The sequence below is a fragment of the Aptenodytes forsteri genome, unplaced genomic scaffold, assembly GCF_000699145.1.
Source record: "Aptenodytes forsteri isolate BGI_AS27 unplaced genomic scaffold, ASM69914v1 Scaffold132, whole genome shotgun sequence".
In the NCBI taxonomy this organism is placed as follows: domain Eukaryota; kingdom Metazoa; phylum Chordata; class Aves; order Sphenisciformes; family Spheniscidae; genus Aptenodytes; species Aptenodytes forsteri.
Genome location: NW_008795520.1, coordinates 1,835,661 through 1,856,340, shown reverse-complemented (window position 1 = coordinate 1,856,340; position 20,680 = coordinate 1,835,661). Strand labels below are relative to the sequence as shown.

The 20,680-nt window shown below is 43.8% G+C and overlaps 1 protein-coding gene across 1 annotated transcript in view; it reads left to right on the top strand.

Annotated features, from left to right (window-relative positions):
* The window catches only part of TRIM67 (tripartite motif containing 67), a 38,445-nt gene extending 20,690 nt beyond the window's left edge, over window positions 1–17,755 (top strand). Inside the window, exons 8-12 of the mRNA XM_019472704.1 lie at window positions 5,517–5,662; window positions 8,598–8,736; window positions 9,781–10,084; window positions 16,013–16,175; window positions 17,690–17,755. Coding sequence (XP_019328249.1) covers window positions 5,517–5,662; window positions 8,598–8,736; window positions 9,781–10,084; window positions 16,013–16,175; window positions 17,690–17,755 — 818 coding nt within the window. The remainder of the gene's footprint in view (window positions 1–5,516; window positions 5,663–8,597; window positions 8,737–9,780; window positions 10,085–16,012; window positions 16,176–17,689) is intronic.
* Window positions 17,756–20,680: the final 2,925 nt, after the last annotated feature.

The window sequence follows — 20,680 nt, the reverse complement described above, 5'->3', positions numbered from 1 at the left end:
TGAAATGTTAACAGTCAGGAAAGCAGAGTCAAGAGAGAGAGTATCACTGATAAAACTTCTCGGAATACTGTCTGCACTTGTCTGTTTAAATCAGTTTATATTTAATGCTAGCCATACTTATTCTTAAATATATTTAATACTGATCTTCTGCCACTCTCCTTCCCAAACACATAAAGAGTTTAGTTAAACTATCCACTTCAATTGCTAATTAACCACAGGTCCCTTGAGGTGAGAGCAGCTTAGGTATTTGGCTTTTGGACGTTCGTCTGGCTTTAAGCTTGAAGACTTGGAGACTTTAATTGAGCCAGATTCACTGGAACTTTATGAAAGATAGTGCTGTCTGCTGATGCTCTCATTTATCATACAATTGCAGTGAAGCTCTGGTACTGAGCTAGACATGGTCTAAGGAGAAGAGGACAGGACTGCTTCTGCCCAAACCCGTGCAGAGCTTACGAACACCCTTGGGCTTTGCTCCCCAGGTGCATCTTAACAGTTAGACCTCAGGAAGGGCTTTTCCTTGAGCTGTCTTGGCCTTGACCAGGGAGTACCTGCTGCATGTCCCATCAGGTTGCTCAGCATAACTGGCGTGACCATGTACACGCCATGCAAAGAATGGTGGAAATGCCATTTATCCTGGCCACCATTCCTTCATAAGGCACTGCATTATTCCTCCTCACACCTCTGTGTGCCCAAGCGGTACAAGCCACCGACTGGTCCCAAGCTAATATTCATAGGTATTGAGGATTGTTTAGTATATAGAGTTGTATTTATATTTTTCAGTTTATGACTGCAAATTTATTTGCATTTGAACTGCTCGGTCTGACACTTTGGCATTTTTTTTCTGAAATTTACCTTCATGACTTCAACCAGCTCTGCATTATCTTCTCATGCACAGTGGTCTTGCATCTAGAAATACAGGTGCCACAGAGTAAGCAACTCAGCATTTCAGCAGCGGGCACCCAGACTTACTGGGAACATCACTTTGCTGACTGTGAGGAGAAGCTGGTGTTGCAGGGTGATGTTTTGCTATTTATCACCATCAGGACTTGTATATTTCTGAGCCTCCAATTTCACAAAGAAAAATCTATGTGTCTCTTTACATCTGCTCCTCTTTCTCCAATCCTACCTACCCCAGCGCACCAACAAGTCATCAATCTTTGCCAAATGTTGGTGTTGAGGGGAGTGTTATTAAGTCACTATACTGGTTGATCTGACAAGAGTAGATGCATTAAAGACATCAGAGACGATCTGTAAAGGGAGTTTTGAGAAAACCTAGGAGAATGGGGCCAGTGTGACTTTTCCAACTGCAAGTTGTTTTGTTCCAAAAGCTTTCCAATGTAAGCTCTGTACTATTGTTATCGATGCTTAGTGCATGACTGAATTTCTATGTTTTTTTTCAAACTCTGGCCTCATTCAACCTCAATGAGCTTGCAAGGGTCATTTAGAGTGAAAGCATGCTTGTAAGTAAACATTGATTCACTGTGTTAGACAAAGAAGAATGAAAATGAGAAGAAATCACATTACATTTGCTTTGATGACTTGTTCATGTACCTTACTGGTGGACTTTGTATAAGCCCATATCTAAAGCTAATCTCAATAAATAAAGATCAGGGAGTGTTTTTTCTTTTTACAGAAAGAAAAAGGAATTTGGTAACAAATTAAATGTGCAGAAATGTGATACGTGCAGAAGTAATGCTTAAGCAGTCATGTTAACCAAAGGGTCCCACTGATAGCCCTTTGGCAAGAGTCCCACACTCCCCAGGCTAGCTGACTTGCTGAGACACACGCACAGGTCTAATAATTGTTGGCATTTTGAGCTTTCCCAGATCCCTTTCCTCTGTCCATGTTTTCTTCTCTCTATTGCTTTTTCTGAGTGTCTTGGCACAAAATTCCTGTCCTCTTTGATGAATGGCTCAATGTGTACATCACATTTCCTCAGTTCAAGCTATGGGCATAGGCAAATATGTGTTCCAGGTTTATTTTGTTCAAACAGCTGGAACTGTCATGCAATCTTGGCTTGTTGTAAAATGGAGACTAGGTACAAAACAGGAAAAAATATAGCTACTCTCTGCTTTTCTGTACCACCTCTGAATACTCACTCATGTGCCCCTTCTCCTTGTCAGGAATGACTCCTTACCTCTTCTGCAAACCAGTCCATGAAGATTCCCCAGACACCTCTCCTGCCACAAATCTTCTCTGCTTCTCCAGCCATGAGCTGGATATAATGAAGTCTTGATATAATGAAAGAGTAGCCTTTATCCCTGGTTCTGTCTGCTCTGCGTCATGGACCCAGGTCTTTGCCTGTGGTCTTTCCTTCTCTCTCGATAACACTCTTTGTAGGGTACTTGCTACAGCAGTGACTCAGGCTATTACAGGGCCGTACTGCAGTTTTGGAGGAGGTCAAAGTTTTCATGTTTCTGAGGGACCTGTTCTTCAACCGCATTTAGTCCTTTAAAAATTAATCTGGGAAGGTGAAGGGCATCGTTGCACAACTTGCTTGTCAAGAGGACAAATAACAGACATCTTAGAGCACCCCTACTCTACCCTGAGAGGAGATCAGCTGTGAGATACATTGAGCAATGTGTTTTTGAAACTGCTGGGTTGACAGTATCACAGACATCAGTATCACATTTTTTAGCTAAGTGTGACCTGCACTTTTAAAATAGCAGGACATCATTCAGACTCATTAATAGGTCTTGCTGTGCCAATGCAGTATCATTTCTCCCTTTATATTTTTAATCTTTTCCTTCAAAAACTCTCTAGAGGACTTTAAGTTGAACAAGAAGTGGGACAGCACTGTAATTTAACATCTGAGTCTTCTTTTTTTTTCTGACACTTAACCTATATTTTTCTTTTCTTAGTCCTGTCCCGTTGCTCTTCACCATGAAGTATATCCCAGTGTCCCGATTATTCAACTCGCTTTGCATTTTCCTATGACTTTTACAACAAGTGTTCACCTTTTCTCCTCCCAGAGGGAACCTGAGATCAAGGCAAATCTCTGCCCATCTGCGTCCAGGGGAGGAGGCAGGAGGGCAGGCGCAGCGACCGTCATCCAGCAAAGCTGCACAGCTGCTTGGTGGGAGCTTCTTACCGCTCCTTCAGCTACTGTAGGTTGTGCAGTTCAGGCCACAGGCTGGCCCAAAGGGAGTATGAGGCTGATAAGGATTACTCACAAAAACTTAAATGTTCAGTGACACAGTAAAGAAGCCCAGGCACTTCCCCGTAGTATGTGTGACTCACACATAGGGCCAAAATTCGCACTGCCCCTGGGAAGTGGGAACTACAGCACTTTACTGTATGAAAACATATCCTAATCTTAGACAGCATTCCTGTTTCCATAATTAAAAGGGACTTGTAAAACACTTACCCTCCCCCAAAAATTCTGCTCTTTTTTTTCAGCGTTGTGCATTACATGAACAGTCCCTGAAAGCCTCCCATCAGTGTTCCTAGGAGATTTTTGCAGGGGGTTGGAGAGGTTAGTGGCTTATTCAGAGGTGAGGGGGTGTTGTCTGTTTTGCACTTTATAAAATTCAGGAATTAGGTTTTCATCCAGTTTTGCCAGGGGGAGTCTCAGAAGTGGGGAGGAGCCAGCGAATGCCTCCTGAGAGGGTTAACCAGTTAGCTAAAGTGGCAGGAGTGTGGATGGCTGATATAGCCCTATCTTCTCCCAGGCTTATCAGTCACTGGAAATACACAGGCTAACAAACACAGACAAAATGCTAAACTTAAAATGGTTCACTTAAAAAAATCTCATTACCTCTGAATTCCTTGTTTTCAGGTTTTTGACTCTTGTAATGTCACATTTCTGTTACTTCTCCAGACACAGTGTCTCCTACAGAAAAGTCTGAACTTTCCATGTGAAAAAACAAGCAGGTTTTTATTTATGACACCCTCTGAATCATCCTTAAATATCAAGGAATAGGAACAAGGCTTTTTTTTCTCTTTTCACAGAAAAACCTTCATGAGCTAATTTATAAAGCTCTTTTGTTTCAGATCACAGTCATTCTTCTGGGCTACCAACCATCCGTGTTCACTGCAGTGATGGATAATGCCAGCGGAAAGCCACGGTAGCTTCTGCACTGTTTATCACAAGTGTGATGTTGACTTTCATGTCACTTCCAAAGTGGGGTGAAACCTTAGCCCCGTCACACAGTAGCGTCCATTTTCCCACAGACTGCTTGGTTCACAAAACGCGAACAGTCTTCTTTTATCCGGAGAGGTAAAATAGGACGAAAGGAACAGCTCAAGGGCTTAGCTCTCCTGTAGACAGAGGGAGGAAAATAAAATAGAGGCTCAAAGCAGAGTAGATAAAAGAAGAGCAAACTGACATTGTTAAGAGCTAAGTCAATGAATGCTCAGAGCACTCAGCTCCTTGTAAGACACAGTCGAGCTCTGCAGAAATGATCCTGAAAGGTGAAATTCAGCCTTGGGCAGGAGACCAGGCAGGGTATATGCATCGCTTACATCCCACTTAACCTGTGTGATTTCAACAGTGTGTAAGATACATGCCAGATCTCTCCAGAAGACCTAATTTTCACTTTATAATTTCCAGCAAAGAGTGAACGGTGAGAGTTTAGTTGTGTTTAGCAGAGAAGGTGTGGTGGAGGCCTCTTTCCCACAGAGGCATGGCTGAATGTTTTACTCTGTTTATTTTTATTTTTAAGATGCTGGTCTGGTCAACAGTCTCTTGGTGTTTCTCCTGAGCGAGTCACTAAAAAGGCATGTTGGTAGATAACCTCGCACCTATAATTTCCGAGAGGAGAGAGCCACAAGCAGTCTCCTGTGGTGCAGAAATTCCTTTTGCTACCTGAACCAAGGGATTTAGATAAAATTTGCAAATGGAACAATTTTCTTCAACAGTTTCTTTTAAGTATGGCTGCCATAAAGATAACATATCCGAGGTGGTTTTGATGAAAAACTGGGTGGGGGTGGGGGTGTGTTAGATAAGATTTAAAAAAAACAACAACTATTGTGAAGAATTGTTTTCCTGCTGTCCGTGGAGTTCAGGCTCTATCTCGCCGCCATGCTGGGAGGATTGGCTGCTCTGCTGGTTAATAACCCAATTCTTCGTTAATGAGCTGGGCTTCCTGGCAGCACTGCATCTTCCATGCTGCCCTGTGGCCCGAGACACCCCCTCCCATGGCTGCTGCCTCTCTCCTTTTGGGGACAGCAGGGGCAAAGTGCTCTAGTGTGAGAAAAAACTCTTCCAGCCAGTCACCCCTGGGAAGGAAACCAGACGTGAGGTCCCCAGACTGTAGCTCTTATGAGGCACCAGAAGCATGTCCAGATATGTTTCTGTTTACGTATTTCAGCCCAATGATTTGTCTAACTGAGTAACGACATTTTGTTATATCATTTTTACTGCCTCTTGTTTCAAGGAAGGGAACGGACCCTCTTCCTAACGAATATTGACTCCCCTGCGAGGCGAGGGAGGTGAGCGGTCGCCATACTGCTTGCGGCACAGACTAATGGGGTAGGGCAGAGTTACACTAATCTGTACCCAGTTCCTGTTACAGTGCCACCCGTCCCATTACTGCAGCTGGAGAAGTGTTGCACCAGAAACAACAGTGTGACATTGGCCTGGAGGATGCCACCTTTGAGCCACAACCCAGTGGAGGGTTATATCTTGGAACTTGATGATGGAGATGGTGGCCAATTCCGAGTGAGAATTTCATTCAGCATTTATTTGTGTTTCTTTGTATGTGAGTTTCCTCAGGATATGGATTCGTGCCTGTCCGAGGGTGGGGAGAGGGGGTAGGGAAGATATGGGTTGTCAAAACATCCCTGCTTCCGTCGCATGGATGTAGAAAGCAGCGCAGATGCTGGTTATTAGAAGGACCCCCAGCTTGGGTAGGAAGTTTGGTTGAAGTTATTCTCAGGGCTCTGGCAAAGAGGGCCTTGAGGTCCCCCTGGAGTGTACCAGAGCAGAAAACCCCATACTAGCCCTACAGGAGCGGAAAGTGGTCCATTCCACAAATCAGGGATTTCTTTGAAGCCCCTACTGTCTGTCGTAAGCACCCTGTTTCAACAGCTGAGGTTCTTGGTCCAGAAATGCAACTCAATTGTTCCTGGTTTTCTGAGTAAAAATGGGATCCTGCATAAAAATACGGGATTTCTAAGTCTTTTCTCTGGGAGTGGATGAGACCAGGCTGGTGGAAGCTTTCCGCAGACACGCTGTGATGGGGTTGGTAAGTATGGGAAGGCATCCCGAGTGCTGTCCTTCCAGACCCTCAGGGTGATGCCACAACTGCTTGCTCCTGGCTGCAGGTGCGGGGTATTTATAGGCTTCTGTCCCTTCTCACCACATCCCGATAAACAAACTACAGAAGTCATTCAATCAGCTTCCTGCCAGCCGTGTCCTGCTGGAAGCTGTGACCCTTCCTCCTCAGACAGGCTTCATGCTCCTGTTGCTCCAGGACCAGGCTGGCCCAGTGCATCCCCTAGGGGCTAGTGCCTTGAAAGCATCTGGAGATCACTGTGGAGTACAGCTGCTCTCTTCACAAATGGGAAATTTTGCCAAAAACATGTGATGGCATTTCTTCGGGAGCTGCAAACTGGCTTCTCACTGGAAACCTAAAGGTTTCTCAAGCTAAAAATGGCCTGGCATGGGTCCACCTAAGTAACTGCCTCCCTGTGCCAAATCGCTACACCCATAGCAAAGGCACCTGATTTGGACGCCCCTCATCAGAAGAGACAGTGATATTGGCAGGGCATTTTGAAGAGGGCACTGTGTTTCTGGAAGGTCTCCTCCGTTCCTTGGTCCAAGTATCATTTCACATGGGTTTGAAGAGGCTGTTCTCCACTACTGAAAGTGTGAAAAGATACCTTTGTGAATGGCTGCTGGGAGCTGCCGATACAGTTAGTATTAGTAGGTAAGAGTGTTATCAGTGCGTGGTGAATGGAGAGTTAGGAACAAGGTGTTATGAATTCCAGTGTCTTGGATAAACCTTTTCAAGTGCTATTCACATCTGAATAAATACTTGTGAATAAACAAGATTTCAGGCTGGTGCGTATCCAAGCCCATTTGGGGGGGGGGCGGGGTTTGTAACTGGCAAAGGTTTTAGGACTGCCAGCCCTGCCATGTCAAGATTTTGGATTAAAAAAGATACAAAACCATCTCAATCCTTAAAAATCTAGGGTGACAACTTCTCAGGGGAATGCTTTGCTTGCTGTGGTAGAAATACCCTTTACCCATTGAAAGATAAACTGCAGGATTCTCAGCAATGCCATTTCAGTAAGAGTTTGCTGACCCTTTTCATGAAGGATTATATATCTGAAAGCAATGACACTGACTGCACTTTATCAGTATTCGATGGGTGGATTTAAAGAGCGAGTTTTGTCTCCCATCGTAGCAGAGAGCATCAATCTGAATAAACACAAGCAGTGAACAGTGGTAAAAATATGAAATGAATTAGAAAATGTGAGAGTTGTCCTACAAATGCAACTTTTTGCACGGACAGCAAATGTTATAACATGGAGATAAATTAAGCTATTCTATTAAAACTCTTCTTTCTTTCCATGAAAGATCATCAGCTAACTCAGGACACAAGAGATTTTGTTATTTGTAGCAGCCGCCATGGTAGCAAAGTGGACAAACACATGGTCCGCTGTAAACTTAAGTAATCCCTTTCTTATTCATCACATACTTAATTCACTTTAGGTTCATATCAAAGAGCCTTAATCAACAGGACTACTCTTAGGCATATACTTAAGTGTCTTAACTGAACTGGGGCCTGAGTGGTCCGCTTAGTCACAGCCTCAAGCTCTTTAGGGCCTTTGCTACCATAAATCTATGGATTTCACAGAATCAGAGAAATCGGAGGTGGAAAGGAATTGTGGCTTTCAACCCACTGCCAAGACAGGATTTTTTCCTTTTCTGTCATTTTCTGTTCAGTTTTCCAACAAACATGATGTTTCTAGGCTTCTTACAGTTCATCATAGACTGTATAATCTGACTAATCCTCTTCATTAGTCTGCCTAGATGTTCCTCCTCCTGAAATATTTCACATTACACAAGTGCTTGCTGTTTAATAGATCGTTGCAGACTTTTATGTTGTCTAGTTGCTGTTTTATCATGTGATGCATGTGATCCTAATCTTTACGAGATCAGTTTCTTCTGGCTCTGTGTTTGCAGGCTTCAAAATTATACTTTAACACAGGCACGAGACAACCTTTCCAACAGAATAAAACTTTTCTTACTTGGTTTTTTTTTCTTCCACGCCCCCCTTTTTTGGTCCTACATAAATATAAGAATGGCCACGGTGGGTCAGACACTGGGACTACTATCCAAAATAGTGTTTTGGAGCAGATATTTAGGAAAAGAGGATAAAAATTAAGATCTTTCTGTGTTGCCCTTTATTGCTGTACCCTTCCAGCTTCCTCTTCACCTTAGTGTCTCCACTGCTAACCATCCTTGATGTCTCCTCTGCTGTGGCTGTCCGTGTTATAACAGCATAACTTCTACATCCTGGGAAGCAATGAGAAGCTGTTCACTTGTGACTTATATTTAGAAGTCTTAACATGTGATCACAAGGCACAGAGAAACAGTTAAACTATGTCCCTCTTTTTCTCTCTCCTTTTTTTTTTGGAATGTTTAGGAAGTATATGTTGGCAAGGAGACTCTCTGCACCATCGATGGCCTTCATTTCAACAGTACCTATAATGCAAGAGTCAAAGCTTTCAACTCATCGGGGGTTGGTCCTTACAGCAAGACAGTTATTTTACAGACATCGGATGGTGAGTTGGGTTTTTGCCAGTTTCTAAGTGAAAAACTGCAGGTCTCAGTGGCAGGACGCTTGCATCCCTTTATACCCACTAATATCTGGCACTTACTGGCATGGAGATTTTGGATCATCTGAGCGGAGAGGCCAGGAACTGAGTGTGCACAGGGACTGAGCTCTCCTCCTAGCACTTTTGGGGATTTTCCATTATCAGTAATACTTCAGGTTTCAAATCATGCAATTTTATTTGGCTGTGGAAGTCTGGGGTCTAACTAGGATTCTTATTTGCTGTAGCATACGGAAGCAGTTATGCAACACACAGGATATTTTTGTGCCACTCTGTCTCCACTTCTACGTATATCTTTGGAATTTGCCTTTTCCTTCACTACTGCTTCAATTTCACAGCAAGGTGCGATAATACAGAGATGGGAATTCATGCTTGTTCCTCTGTAATTATACTTGACATCCATACGGCCATTACAAGAAGTTCATCTTCGTTAATGGTATTGCAACGAATTGAGAAGTGCCTGATATTATCACTTCCACTTTTATGCTGTGTTGCCAAAATAGGCCAGTATAAAATATTTATACTTTAAGAGCTTTTTCTGGGATTTTTCCTTTTTTTTTTTTCCCCTTTGATAAACTAGCGAAGTCAGTCCTAACCAGCACAGACAGAGCAGAACTCCATTTCCATTAAAGGCGATCCTGGACAAATTCACCTATGTGAGCAGTTTCCGTATCATGGAGAAGCCTTTGTCTCCTCAATGACTTTCCTGTTACTGTGTGAGAACAGAAAGTCACTGCCCTTGGCAGCTTACGTTCAGAGGAACAAGCACAGATAATATAAGGCACTTCTGAGCTGAAAAACAGCAGGGTACGGGCTCAAAGCAATCTTGTATGGCTGCCTACAGTAACGAGGAAAGATTGTCTTTATTACCTGAAAGTGCAGTGGGGTCTTTAAGGAAGGCAGAATCTCATTCTCCTAATTGAAGTAAAGCAGACGACACTTGAACACAGCCCGTTCTGCCATAATCCTGCCTTTCCTTTTCCCCTTCCACAGTGGCGTGGTTCACCTTCGACCCCTCCTCAGCTCACAGAGACATAGTGCTGTCAAATGACAACCAGACTGCCACCTGCAACAGCTACGATGACCGGGTTGTTCTTGGCACAGCAGCCTTCTCCAAGGGCGTGCATTACTGGGAACTGCATGTGGACCGGTATGACAACCATCCGGATCCAGCTTTTGGTATTGCCAGGATTAATGTCGTCAAGGACATGATGCTAGGCAAGGACGACAAGGCATGGGCCATGTATGTTGACAACAACCGCAGCTGGTTCATGCATTGCAATTCTCACACCAATCGGTAAGCACCACTTGCATGTTTTTCTCATTACTGATCGTTTTTTCTGCTTTGCATCAGAGGAAGGGGTCTCAGCAAGCCATCTAGTCCATCTGCCTGTTAAATGTAGTTATTTTACTCCTTCTTAAAAATCACTAGTGACAGAAATTGCACCTTCGCAATCTGTGTTGGTGTTTGTTATCCTCACTGTTAGCAGTTTTTACCTGAGATCTAGCCTAAATGCCCCCTGCTGTGATTAAGCCAGTTATTGCATGTCCCACCTACGGTGCCAGCAGACAGGAGCGCAGCGCACTGGGATGCAGGATTTCTTTCTCATTGCTGGCGGAGCGCAGGGAGAAAGGTGGTTGATTCTCTTTCTTAGGAGGAATCTTGGCTGCAGGGTTGCACAATAATTAAGCAAAGCACTGGTGATCGCCTGTCCAAAATGCAGGTGTTTATTGCCAGTCCTGAAAGCTGATTAAGGGTAATGCTGTAGGTCACACCTGGGGTAATCCGGACACAAGGGACTGTTTGGCAGTGAGGGCTAAGTGACAGCTTCCGCCCAACTGAGCCATTGTACTGAAGAGCTTTGAAAAGCATCTCAACTAGTACAACCAACTTACACAAAGGAGGACTTCAGAATGCCCCTGAGCCATCGTTACCAAACCCCTCTTTCTCCAACCACTCAGAGGCTCTGTGTGCTCTATGCAACAGAGCGGTGGGGAGATGTTCTAACTGAAGCTACTTCCAGGGACGGATCACACAGAGACAGCGTGTATCAGCATAGATCCAGTGTTGTGCTGACACAGTTGCATGGCTTTCAGCACTCATGATAGTTACCTCAGCCTAGTGCTGGCTGTGTTTCCTTGACATGGTGCTGGACTGTGTAGGGGAGACATGGTCAGCTTCACTTGAAGCTCCCTGGGGTATCACCAGAGCAGAACTGCACTGCTCTCTCTCCGTGTGCCATAGCTGAAGGTCAGCTGGGTACTACGGGAACTGAGACCCTTGAGATCTCCGCTGAAGAGTGTGATTCAGGATCCTAAGTTCCTCGCTTATTTTGGAAAATGGTGTATTTGTATACCTCCTGTATCACGATGGGAGATTGATGTACGAATAAAGTGACTGACCAAGGATACGCAGCAGGTCTGCGGCAGAGCGGGAATCAATTTCGATTTCATTTTCTACAGACTGTCCCAGCAGGTCTTCCACAGTCACTAGCACAGGTGTTGTTTCTGTTATACCAAATGATTAAAAGAAAAGCTTGCAGTGATTTTTAAAATGCTCAAATGCAGGTATTATCTCCTTAAAGAGATAAGTTCATGCCAACATGCCCTGTATCCTAAAGCTGGTTGTAATGTCTCCCGTTGAATAGTCATTTATACTCTAAAGCATACTTGTATTTTAAGTAAGTATACAGCAATTGCTGGGAATTTTTGTTTGAAGCATAGTTCGATTTTGCAGCTCATTACAGACAGGTAGAAGAACCTTGTAGCTGGATCAAAAGCTATCTGAAGTCAACTGGAATATTTTCCATGGCTCCAAAGACCTTAGATCATGTCCGAAGACAATATAGAGTAAAATAACATCAGTATAATAAATATATCAAAAGGTTCTCTGTCCCTTTAACACCTTGATTCAGTTTAGGGCGGAAGTAATGTTAAGCTGTATTAATTTTAATGCTCTGTGAAACAGCTTATGTTTTCTGGAAAAAAGCTGGCAACCATTCTGTGTACTACTGTCCCAGAAACCTATTTTATGGATTTGGTCCTCAGCATGCTCCTCCCGGCAAGCAATACGTGAGCTAAGCAAAAGCTTTTTTTCTGGGAAGCACAAACAATGGAAACACTTTGGATTTCCAATCATCCTGCTTAAACAGGAGAACGAAGTGCTTTCTGTTGATGATAGTTTCCCAGTTTTTACTAGATAAAACACAAAGGCTTTGCAGGCACATCCAAGGCATGGATAGACCCATGGAATATCTGTTCAAGTGAAGTACACTCATAAAGGGCATGTAGTCTTATGAAATCACATGCGCTTCAATGAAATTAGGTCTAGGCATTATATTTTTAACCGTGACAGTCAAGTAGGTCAGTTTTTTAACTCATTAGCTGTAATAGTCTTGTGGAAACGGTTATTGCTGCCTAGTTGTTTTTCCCCGCTGGAGACAAGTGCATGACAGCACAATATCACAGTCCAAAGGAAATTTATTGTCAGCTGTTAGCCTCTCGGATGTTATTGTGATGGAGGTTACATCTTAGTAATCATTTCATGTTTCCTAATCTTCATGAGAATAAATTAGGGCAATAAATAAATGACTAGCTTCAAAGTTAAGCTGAGGTGGAGCTTGAAAGACCTATTCATGGGACCTGTCACGTTTAGAGTACTTTCCTGTTCCTTTCACTCACAGCATGCAAAATTGGACCTGTCTACATCCTTAAAAACTATCATGACTTCTGTAACGCTAGAAGAAGAGGCGTGAACAGAAAACTGTAATGCTATCAAAAACAGAAGGAATCTTTGAGAATAGGTTGAGCAAACTGGTTAAGAAAACACATTAGGGCAGGGATATAGATTTGTGAGGTATGTTCCTCCTCGTTGTTCCTGGAAATAATCAGTTCACACCAGAGATGGTGTATGCCCATTGCTAAGAGACACTATTCATGGCAATAGATCCGTTCCTTGGCAAAGTTCCCAAGAACAGGAGTACCTGGTGCTATAGGTGATACTCCAGCCGCTACATGGTTATGTAAAGAAAGAGATGGAAATTGCACTGAAATATTTTATACTGAAAGACAGTGGGAAGTCAAAATCTAGAGAATTTGGAGCGTAGTCTTAAGCCCCCTGCGATCAGGAGAGTCTCTTCACTGACTTCAGAGATCTCAAGACCAGGTTTTCATCACACAAAAATATTATAATTGACTGAAAAATACTGTCTTGACAATAGACATGGTAAAGTTATTAAGTTACTGTAAAGCTCATGATTAAAATACTGTTAACGGAGAGTTAAACTAATTCTTCAGTTTATTAAAGTGTTCATAAATTGTTAAGCTTTATTTTTCAATAATAGTGAAACTTACTACTATTCTTAATTCCTCAAGCCAATCCATGCAGTCCTGTTCTGCACATTGTCCAAGCTGCTGCTGAAAGCATCTTAGAATAACAGCCTCCACTGCCACAGGCAATGGCATTTTTCGTTGTAGCCAAATTCCCCTATCTGCACTCTGACCTTCCAGGCTTCCGCACAGCACTTCCACACCCAGGACTTACCGTTGCACACAGAAATAAAAATGTGCGGGACTGTGAGAAAAGAGGTGTGAGAAGTGGGATTTACTTACTTGAAATAATGAGAGAGCGGTGCATATCTTCAAAACTGGATTATCATTTAATGAATGCAAAGTATTTATTGAAGAAGTATTGTAACAAACAGTTGTATTTCCCTTTTACATGGCCTGCAGATTACTAGGGGCCTATGGTATAACTGTCATTAAGTAGTTTAAAAAATTCATTACAGTAAAGCAGCAGCTTTTTTACATGCTGCCACAGAAGTGTATCAGGAGAGAGCAACATCAGTTTGAGTCTTTTGAGCTAGCTGGCTTTTTTTATTGCAACTAAGGCATTTATTAGAAAAATTATCCTGTAATACTGTCTGAATGATGTACAGAAGAGTGAGGAAATGCCTTGCATAAGTTTGCTCACGAAACTTTGACTCTCCCACCTCTCCTCCTAAGGGAAGTGACCATGACAGTAGTCCAAAAAGCACTGGGGTCTTCAAAGGACTGTTCCCAAGGAAATCATGGGGTGCTCGGGAAGAGAATCTGTTCAGCCTCAGGAAAAGTCCAGCCTCCCTGGTAGCAGCACGGCAAAGTGCCCCTGCTTGCCTTTTTCCTGGCTTCGTCCTGCCAGAGCTGGTTGCTCACCGTGGGGAGGTGGCGGCCGAGGAATGGGGCAATCTACCTGCTGAAGTCCTGCAAGACTTGTGGCAGGAAGGAAGGGAGAGGGTCCCCATCCCTCTGCTCCGCCCCCGTGCCCCTGTGGCTCCTGGAGGGGCCTCAGCTGGGTCCTGCACTCACCTCGGCTGGGCTCTGCAGGCAGCATCTATCTCCTCTTCAGCGGGGCTGTCCCCGGGGGCTGCAGAGGAGTCACTCAATGTCACTGTGCAGCACCCAGCTAATTAGCCCACAAGAAGCAAACTAGCTTATCATATAGGAAAGAGCCTAATAATCTCGAAAAGGCAAAGTTGCTGTTTCTGTTTCCCTAAGAGAATCAATGTCATTTAAAAGGGATGTCATAAAATCTATTTTAAAACACTGCAGGATATAAAACGCGGTGCCCTACAATCAGAGCTGCTCCTAAGCAGAGAAAAGAATAATGTAATCTATTTGTAAATAGCTCTAGATCATACTACTGTTGCTTCCCACAATCTCATAATGGGTTTTATTATTGGGTGTTTTTAATAAAAACAGTCTAGATACTGAGATACTGAGGATAGGTAAGCATCTTAACTTTTGTTGGAAAATAATTTACTTCATCGTTTTGGAGAAGAGCTCAAAGAGAAACTTATTAATGCTTATAGGACCAGAAAGCAAATAAAAGGAACCTGAGAAGGGTAAAGTTTGAAATCTTAGACATCTCAGACCCAATTCGTGATTCTCAGCTATACTATTACTGTTTGAAGAGCTTTAAACGGAGAAGTCAGAATAGTATTCTATACTATTATGCCACAGATAAAACTCCCTTTACCTTCAGAGGAAACACCATGTGCCACATTTAGTCTAAAGGAAACCAGTTTATGACACCTAGTGGACAAGATGAAAATTTCTTACCCTGCACTATATTCTTCCTAATCATATTTTGATCTCTCCCCCTCTTTTTTTGATGTTTTGTGCCTGCCTGTTGTGATAAATTTTATGTTAAAATTGCATTAATCTTGTGAATGTTGTTTGCCTGAGGGGAGTGCGTGGGACAAAAGACAGCTGCTTCCTTTCCTACTGCAAATTATTTGAAATCTGATTTATACTGAACAAATTGTGTCAGGCTGTAAATCCATTGCAGAGCGCCCATGATATTATCAGAGTAGCAGTGCCTGTGGCCAATCTGCATATCTAGTAGATTTTTTTGCTCAGTGCTCTTTAAAGTAATACTGGGTTTGACTAACCCCCAAATCAAAGTGCATTAATGTCAAATCGCTCAAGCGTGTAATGGCTGGCTGAGTCTGTCCTGGCAAGCTCTGATACCACGGAAGCTCTCAGCAGCTGCTCCTGACACAACCAATTATCACTGGTGTTAATAACGATGCCTGCACACTTGAAACAGCTCCCAGTCCTATAGCTGAGTACCTTGTCAGTCAGGGAGCTACGCTTATCCCTAACCAGCCCCATCTTCCCTTCCTCCCCAAAACCACTGTCTGTTGTACCTGTGCTGACTCCCTGGTCTCTGGAAAGCTGGGTCCCTTTAGGTGATGCCAAGGTGAGTACTCAGAACTGGAAGTCTGAGTCTCGAGCTGTCAGCAGGCATAATGATTAGAAATGAATGCCTAGGAAACCAGCTTTCTGCTTTTTCATTCCCTGCTGTGCATCGCTTCACTACAGCAGGGATGCTCCGAGAAGCCATGTCTCCAGGACTCCTGTCCCGCACGCTCAGTACTAACCTGACCTGCTCACCTCCCCATCTCTCATCAGCTGAGGGGACCTGTTAGCTCTGGACCCCATTTTCAGCTCTTAGATTGCAGCTGGAGGAGAGACGGACCTAATTTCTCTTTAGCATCCCCCCCATTAAGCTCCCATGAATGTGCTACGTATGTCGATGAGTCATTGCCCAATGCTGCAGGGATAATCATTTCACCGTGCTGCTCCACTCTACCTTTGCTTAGTAAGACTGCCTTGTGCTAGAGAGAGCAGCGGGGCTGTAGCACTCTGCCTTCACCAACAGTGTGGTCCCTTTGTACCTTAGGACTGAAGGAGGAGTTTCTAAAGGTGCCACCGTTGGTGTTCTCCTGGACCTGAACAAGCACAACCTGACCTTTTACATAAATGGGCAGCAGCAAGGGCCTCCAGCATTTGAAAACGTCGAGGGTGTCTTCATGCCTGCATTGAGCCTCAATCGAAACGTCCAGGTAGGACTTCTGCAGTTCAGTCCCACTTACCCTTCTCATCTAAAGGAGAATGTATGCTACCGGCCATTGCTGCTGGGGCTGATAATGTCATCTGTAGGTAGTCAGTACAGATAGGGGCTCTCTCCTTCTCAGACTGACGCCTAGGCTACAAACACTTTTTGGAAAACTGCATTTGACCTTCTGCCTTGCCTCACAGATGTGAGGAGTAATACTGTAAAAACAAGTAAAAGTACCTGCGCACACTAATTCCTACACTTGTTTTGCTGCAGCGCTCCACTTGGAAAGCAGCGGTGCTAAGGCTTCCTCTGCCAGTTTGACTAAAAACCATGAGTATCCTAATTCCTCTTACATCTTATGTTTGGAGATTAACATTGGCAAGAGACAGAAATGTGAACAGCACAGTGGTAAGGAGAGCAAAGACAACGTAGGTCAGAGAATTAGTGCAACAGAGAAGACCCAGTCAGCGTTCTTTCTGAATTTTGGAGATTGCTTTCTGTTCTCAAGAGGATCTCCTCTTGGAGGAACCCTCTTTAAATATAATGCATTTTTACTTCAAGACCACTGCATATGGCTAGAAACAGGATGTAGTGTAAGGGAGAACCTATGGAAACACCCAGGAGCCTGAGGACAGAAGGAGGTCAGCTTAGGTCCGGCGTGACCAATGCAGCCAGGGTGGAACACTCGTCATTTAAAACACCCAAACTGAAACCAGAAACCTCGCATGGCCTTATTAGTACATGAACATTTAGCATTCGTTACTGGTGGCATCCAAATCTTTCAAGAAGGTTTCATAGCTTTATTGTATTTGATGCACCAACGTGGAAGACACAGGCACTTCTCTGAGCCTCTCACTGCTGTATTCCACACAGATTTTTACTCAGAACCTACCTTCAGTGTTAGCTCCCTACATCCTTTAAGTACCTGGCTTACATTTCTTACCACAACTGAGTTAAGGCAGAGCGTGGCCGACAAGGGGGCAGGGGAAAACTCTGAGCCTAAGCTTGTGTTTGCTGTTGAATGGTACTCCGGTACCATTCTGGTGTGGGAACCCTGACCTTGTAGAGATGTCAGGTTATAGAAGGAACACTAACATGTCCTGTGCTCTGTCCTGCCAGGACAGCAAAGATAAAAAGATTTTCTTATATTTAGTACATACACAGAGGGCTCCACTGTGTGATCCCTGTCCTGAAGTACTCGGGGTCCCTCACACAAAGACGCCATCCATCTTGTGTCTAGCAAGCAGCACTGCTGGAGACCTGCAACCGGTGGCTGGATTTGGGAAGAGATACGGACACCTGGCTTCTAGACCCCGAGATGTTCAGGAGGGAAGGGGGAGGGAGATTTGTTTATTTCAGGGGCTCAATATCGTCTCCATTAATATTCTTGATGACTTAAACCTGGAACTGAAGTCCCATAGCCCTTCCCCTGTCATTTACTTGCTCTTGGCCTTCACAAATGCTTTCTGCTGAGGATGTCCCAGTTTTGAATCTACGTGTTATTTCTTCTTTGTGCAGGTGACCCTGCATACGGGACTGGAGGTGCCACAATGTGTAAAACAGCCCAAGTTGCCCAACAACTAATGAAGCCCCTGCCCGCCCCTGTGCTGGATTCTGTAAGCTTCCTCAGTGTGATTTGGCACTTTTCAGTAAGTCAGTAAAAAAGCATTCTCTTCCCTGACTTAAAACATTGTACAGCATGTTGCTCACCGAATAATCCGCTGGTTACAGCTAGCCCACTCCATTCTTAATTTAACAGCCATAGCAAGCATACCCACTGAACTGGCACTCGATTGCAGATGGGTACCTGAACATATCTACACTGCATTGCATACATGTGTACACACACACATCTGCACACACACACACGTACATTTGTAAAGCAAAAGGTTAAATGAGTGTATTTTCTCTCTCATGGCTGGATTTGTGCTTAAAAGATATTAGGGATGCTGGAAAAAATGGGTAAGACTAAGACTGAGGGAAAAGAGCCGGTGGAGCAATTTACCAGTAGGTGAACTGGATTCCCTTGCCACCTGAAGTCCTTAAATCAAGAAAGCAAATGTTTTGACAGCTGAAGTGGAGGCTATGTGCTCAAGAATTCCTGCTTGTCCATTACATTCAGGGGCTCAAATGACCATTAATTATTCCTTCTGGCTCTAGACTGCAGTAAGCTACGGGATAACGTTCCCCTAGAATTCAGTGGCAGAACTTCTCTCGTTATCTTCAATGAGAATAAGATTAGTTTCCAAACACTGTCATGTAACAGTTGCACTCATTTCAGCTAACACCATGAGACATGCAGAATTCAGATACGAAAAGTAGAGAGAAAAATATCCTTCATATATTTTAGTGTTTGTTATTTAGGTGTGATTGTGGAGACAATCACATACAGAAGATCTGATTGTGGTTATCAGCACAACTCTTGAAAAATGGTGCAGGGGAGATCCCTTTGAATTGAATTGATAAGAGATTTATTTAAATATGGCACGTGCAAAGTATCGCATGTAGAGAAATGCTGCTTTCCAGCCTTGATCCTGATAAGCCCTGGGCAGCTGTAGTTCCAATGTAGCTTTGAGATCAGAAGCCTTAATTTTCTATTAGATTAGTGTTAGCTAATTAATGTCTTGATCCTAATGAAGCACTTGAGCGAGAGAGATTGATAGCATTAATGTGAAATCCATCCCTAAGATTTTTTCTGGATTGGGCCATAAATCTTTTGCAAGACACCTGTGTCTGGCACGTCCCATGAAAACAAGCAGCAGTTTCAGGCGCTGCCTTTGACAACTGGAGTCTGACTGACAGGGAACTTTTCCCACAGCCGTGGCACTGTCACCTGCGTGCTGTTGTCAGAAAACACATTGATTTGTGTGTGTGCTTCTTTTCCTCTGAACCCAGTTAACGTATGCAAGTGTGTGTGTGTGTGTATAGCGGCAACGCGTAAGGACAAGATGCAGCAGACTCTGTGAGCCCATGACATCTCGGACTCCGTCACTCTAATCCTACGTAAGTGTGGTGCTATCAAACAAGAAAAGCATAAACTTTTAAGTCCCATCGATGTACTATTTCCTTTCTTCAAATCCTGCTGCTTACACAAATCTTCCTCCCCAAGCATACATATACGCACACACATATTGTTATCAGATGTAATTATTAAACCTGAAAACAAATATTCTAACCAAAATCCAGCTTACTGCCTTGCATTAAACCACATCCACAGGACAAACAGCCCAGGCCTGCCTTCGGGCAGCCTGCCAGCCCCCAGGCGTCCTGCTGCAGGTCCACTTCTGGTCTCTGGCCGGAGCACATCACTCAGGTAGTGCTGAGCGATGGCAAGGCTTCCCTGTGGCAGACCGGCCAGGATCCTCCCTGGGGTCATCCCACCTCGCAGCCGTTGTGGGGAGGGGGAGGCAGCCCAGAGCGAAACAGTCCCGGGATATTGCACAGACAAAAAGCAGTCTGCCATCATGCCGCCTGTAACCAAGCAAGCATCCTGTAGCCCACCTCTCCTGCAGAACAGCAGTGCACCCTCAGTGATGTCAAGACTGAAATAGGAAATAAAATCGACAGGAAAAAATAACGTAAGCTTTTAAGTGGGAAAGCAACAGTACTTTCTTCAAAGTTTGGAATGGATTGTATTAATAAACTTGTAGACATTGGAATGCTATGCTCATCTTGGTTTCTTAAAGAATAGCAGAGACCAACTGTGTTATAATTTTTGGTTTCGTTTAATACCATATAAACTCGTGCAGGATTTTCTAATTAGTGGGTCTGTTTTAACCTACCTCAGCTAGAATGCTACCGGACCCCGAATTTCCTCTTGAGTGTCCTCTTCTACGAACCTAACAGTTGTAATCATAGCACTGGCTTTGAGTATTGCCAGTCAGAGCAGTATATGGGAATACTGTACATAAGTTGCACATAGTTTTTTGTATTGGGAAACATCCCATGATAATTTTAATACAGAAGGCACTCCACTTTCACTTGTTGTATTAAAAACAAAAGGGCATTGTTTGTTTTGGGACTGAACCTTTGTCTTTACTCCCAATTTCTGTGAAGGAAACTCAAATGAATTTACATCTTCCCAATCTTCAACCATTGCCAGATGTTTAAAATTAATTCTGAATGTTTATGTACTGAGCATGACGTCACATGGTATGGAATGTCCCTTTGGCCAGTTTGGCTGTGCCCCCTCCCAGCTTCTTGTGCACCTTCAGCCTTCTCAGTCGGTAGAGCATGGGAAGCTGAAAAGTCCTTGGCTAGTGTAAGCATTACCTAGCAACAACTAAAACATCGGTGCGTTATCAACTTTGTTCTCATCCTAAATCCAAAACACTGTACCAGCTACTAGGAAGACAATTAACTCTATCCCTGCCGAAACCAGGACACCTCTGAACCCAGTTAACGTATGCAAGTGTGTGTGTGTGTGTATAGCGGCAACGCGTAAGGACAAGATGCAGCAGACTCTGTGAGCCCATGACATCTCGGACTCCGTCACTCTAATCCTACGTA